Genomic DNA, 3,481 nt, shown 5'->3' on the forward strand with positions numbered 1-3,481 from the left:
ACCTCCAGTTCTCTCACATGAGCGGATCACAAAATGTACTGCCTTTAGTAATCATGCACAAACCATCCCCATCCCACCACCCCCAGTCATTCACAACCTTTGGCAGGTAACTTTAAGCAGGACTTATGCCGCCTGTCAAGTCATCTGGCAGCTATGTGAAAATGCTGGTTGATGCCATTCATAGTTTTGAACAAGGATAAAACACTAAGGCAGATAATGCTACTCTCATTTCCATCTATTTGTGGCTTCAGCTTACGTGGAAGGGGAAGAGTGGGTCACTTTTGCGGGGTAAAGGCCACGTTTTTGGAGATGAATGTGTGATGAGTGTGGGAGTGGGCCTAATTCACAAGTATAGTTCTTAGAGACTATGGAGCTCCTTCCTGGGTTCTCAGGTGTTTGGTGTATGTAGCCTTTGCTTATCTGTCCTGTTCCACTTCAGCACCAAGATCCCAGATAGGGAACTGGACATTTTATCAGTGAGAGCCAGTTTGGTACACTGTTTAAAGAAGCAGGCTACAACTTAGGAGATTCCAAGTTCTAAAGGTACTTTGGGCCACTCATTCTCTCTCAGCCCAACCCACTTCATAGGGCTGTTGTTGTGGGAAAAATAGGAGGAAGGAATATTATGTATGTCTGCCGCCTTGACTTATTTATAAAAATAATAAAGACAGTATATAATTAATTAAAATTGTGACCCACCACCCAAAAACATAGGACCAAAGCATATCATTGTGCTTTCTATAATTGTGGTTGCAAATTTAATCCTTGGTATTTTTGGCTAATTGTAAAGAGCCACTCTTATCAGATTAGACAATATTTGGCTAGAGAAATAAACAGTCTGGCATGGGAAGGGGTTGCTTCTTTGTTTATGGCATGGAGCAATAAGCTTATGCTTATAATTTATTATGCACCCTAGTAGTCATAGTGGTCTTAAAAATGCCGGGAAATCCTAGCTCTCGATGAATTTATTTGACTTGAAATGTAATACAAAGTAGCACGTCTCATCAGATGTACATCTAATACTTGGAAAAAACACTGGTTTCTTCGAGTATGGTCTTAAAGTAAAAATCTGTTATTGCGTGGAAATCAAAACTTATTAGTTTTGATATTTCTGAAATAGGCTAAAGTTGCTGGATTAAGTTAGAATATTTTTGCAAGCTGTTTAAGCCATTATCACATATTTTCTGTATAATCCAAAGTGGGAGGATTCAAAGTACAGTGCCTTTTAGCACAATTAAATAATGTGTATTACTTTCTTCCTATACATTCTCAAAAATGTTGTCTGGTCACAGATAAAGAACCTGCTCTTTTATCACATTGAAACTTGTTGGTGAAAGAAAATAACCTAGGGTGGTCTCCAGCAATACCTGGCAGGTTGAGTTGCAGTGAGTGACACCTCTGGCATTGTATGGACTTGGGATAAAACCGTTTCCAGACTTTCAGCAGAAGCTACACTGAATTCAACCCGGAAAGGCCCACCTACAGGGTAAGTGGAAGCTGTAGCCGGTTTCAGAGGAACAGAAGTACAAGCGCCTGAAAAAAACCAGAGTAAATTAAATGATTTGCACAATACTCTTGTCCAAGTTTTACCTTGCCAACCATCAAATTACATGCCTTCCATAACCTTGGTCCCCGGTATATTGTTGTTAACTTACTGAAAGTTGAGGTTTATTGCAGTGTACCAATATTATCGTTAATACATGAATATTTTAATTCTTCATAAGATTATAATGGGGGCTGAATACTAAATACAGCAATTAGCTACAATGCTGAAAATACTGCAGAGCTGAAAAATTACTAAGCTACAATTGTTTTTAAATCACACTTGCAAAGAAATGGCAGAGGAGTGACAGGTATCTTTAATTCCTGTAGCAACCTGCTACATTTTTGCTTAGAATTCCTGTTCATCCATGTTTATGATTCACATAGACTCACATAACAGGTTCTGGATTTTTGGCCATTTATATGTGCATACTATTTGTGCATAGAATATTGAGACATAAGTACCCTCTTTGGATTGCCCTATTTCATGAATCTGAAGGAGCAGAATTAAAAGAGCTGTTTCACATCAGTCCTTTAAAAAGGTGTCAATTTTTTAGTGGGGCTGATAGTATGGTACTTCAAGATGGGGAGAGAGGAGCTCCCTACAAATAATAGTTGGATGTGAATATATACTTCAGTCTAGTATTTTTTCATTATTTAAAATAATATCCATTCCGTGTTTACTTGCCTTTCCCCCCGCTAAACAGCAACAAAGATTTTACTTATCTAACATAGTCCTTCTGCTAACACATTTCAATAGAAACTTATAATATAAAATGCTAGCAAGAGTACAAACATAACATTTTAAAACATATAATGTTATTATCTACTTTGTGTTTGGCTTGTGCTCATAGATTCTTATTTTACATATAGTGTAATTACTGACAAGAATGCCTCACCCAGTCCTGTAGCAAGCCAGTCATTGACTCCATTAGGTATAGCATCATATGCTGTGTGAGGAGAATAAATGCCAACTCTGTTTTCCAAGGCTCGGATTACCAGACGCTCCTTCCATGTTTTCCAAGTTATACGTTTCAGTGGGTGGAAAATGGGTGGGTGATAAGAAAGAATGAGGTTTGCTTTCTTCTCTAGGGCTTCCTGCATCACATCTTCAGTTAAATCATTGGTGAGAAAAAGGGTATTGACAATATGAGGAGGACTTGGCTCAACCAAGAGCCCCACATTATCCCAACTTTCAGCCAGGGAAAGTGAAGCAAAATCATTTAAGGAAGTAACAAGGTCTTTCAGATCCATGATGAAGCGCAAAGGCTGAACAATCAAGGGCGGTGCTTGCAAAAAAGGTCGTGCAATCAGCTTCAAACAGGACAGATGCATTCAGATTGCTAGAAAACCCAAAAGCAAAAATATTGCCAAAAGGAACAGAAAGTGCAGTCTAATAAAAGAGAATATCAGTAGCTCAGGACTGAACTGTGGAGTTCTTTTGCTCTCTGAACTTGTTTGCTTGCAGAGGGTTCACCAGACTCAGTAACATTATCAGTGCAAGTGAACATGTTAATAAGAGCACAAATTTGGGGGGGGGGGTAGTTTTCTCCTTAGGGGTTCCTTAGAGTATTGTTTTGCTTGTTTGTCTAGTGTTGATCCCTGGATGTAGGCTGCTGGTGCGGTTGTGTTCTTTTTTCCTTCTTAGGTTTTTTTATTATCACTTTTGAATGCTATGTAAATGTGGTTCATCTCTTTATTAATCATTATTAATCTGAATGCCAAGCTTCCAGAAATTCCCTAGCAGGTTTGGATTTGGCTTGGTCTATCATGCTGGGAAATTAAGGAGCTTTTGACGAACAACACATGGACGGACTCAATCCGTTTCAACTGTGAAACTATTAGCATCTTGAACCTTTGAAGGACACAAGAAGAGTAGAACACATCCTCTGCAGCAGCCCACATACAGGTAAGCAGGGATCAACACCAAGACAAGAAG

The 3,481-nt window shown here is 38.9% G+C and overlaps 1 protein-coding gene across 1 annotated transcript; it reads right to left on the reverse strand.

The window, feature by feature from the left end:
• Positions 1-1,367: 1,367 nt before the first annotated feature.
• On the reverse strand, positions 1,368-2,877 carry LOC107301737 (NIF3-like protein 1; the record flags this gene model as incomplete). Its single annotated transcript, XM_015830923.1, has 2 exons — positions 2,442-2,877; positions 1,368-1,533 (listed from the first exon to the last, which is right to left on the reverse strand). Coding segments are annotated over exons 1-2 (602 nt in total), but the record flags the coding sequence as incomplete, so codon positions are not given.
• Between the last annotated feature and the right edge of the window lie 604 nt (positions 2,878-3,481).

The sequence above is a fragment of the Protobothrops mucrosquamatus genome, unplaced genomic scaffold (assembly GCF_001527695.2).
Source record: "Protobothrops mucrosquamatus isolate PMUCROS unplaced genomic scaffold, P.Mucros_1.0 scaffold16127, whole genome shotgun sequence".
In the NCBI taxonomy this organism is placed as follows: domain Eukaryota; kingdom Metazoa; phylum Chordata; class Lepidosauria; order Squamata; family Viperidae; genus Protobothrops; species Protobothrops mucrosquamatus.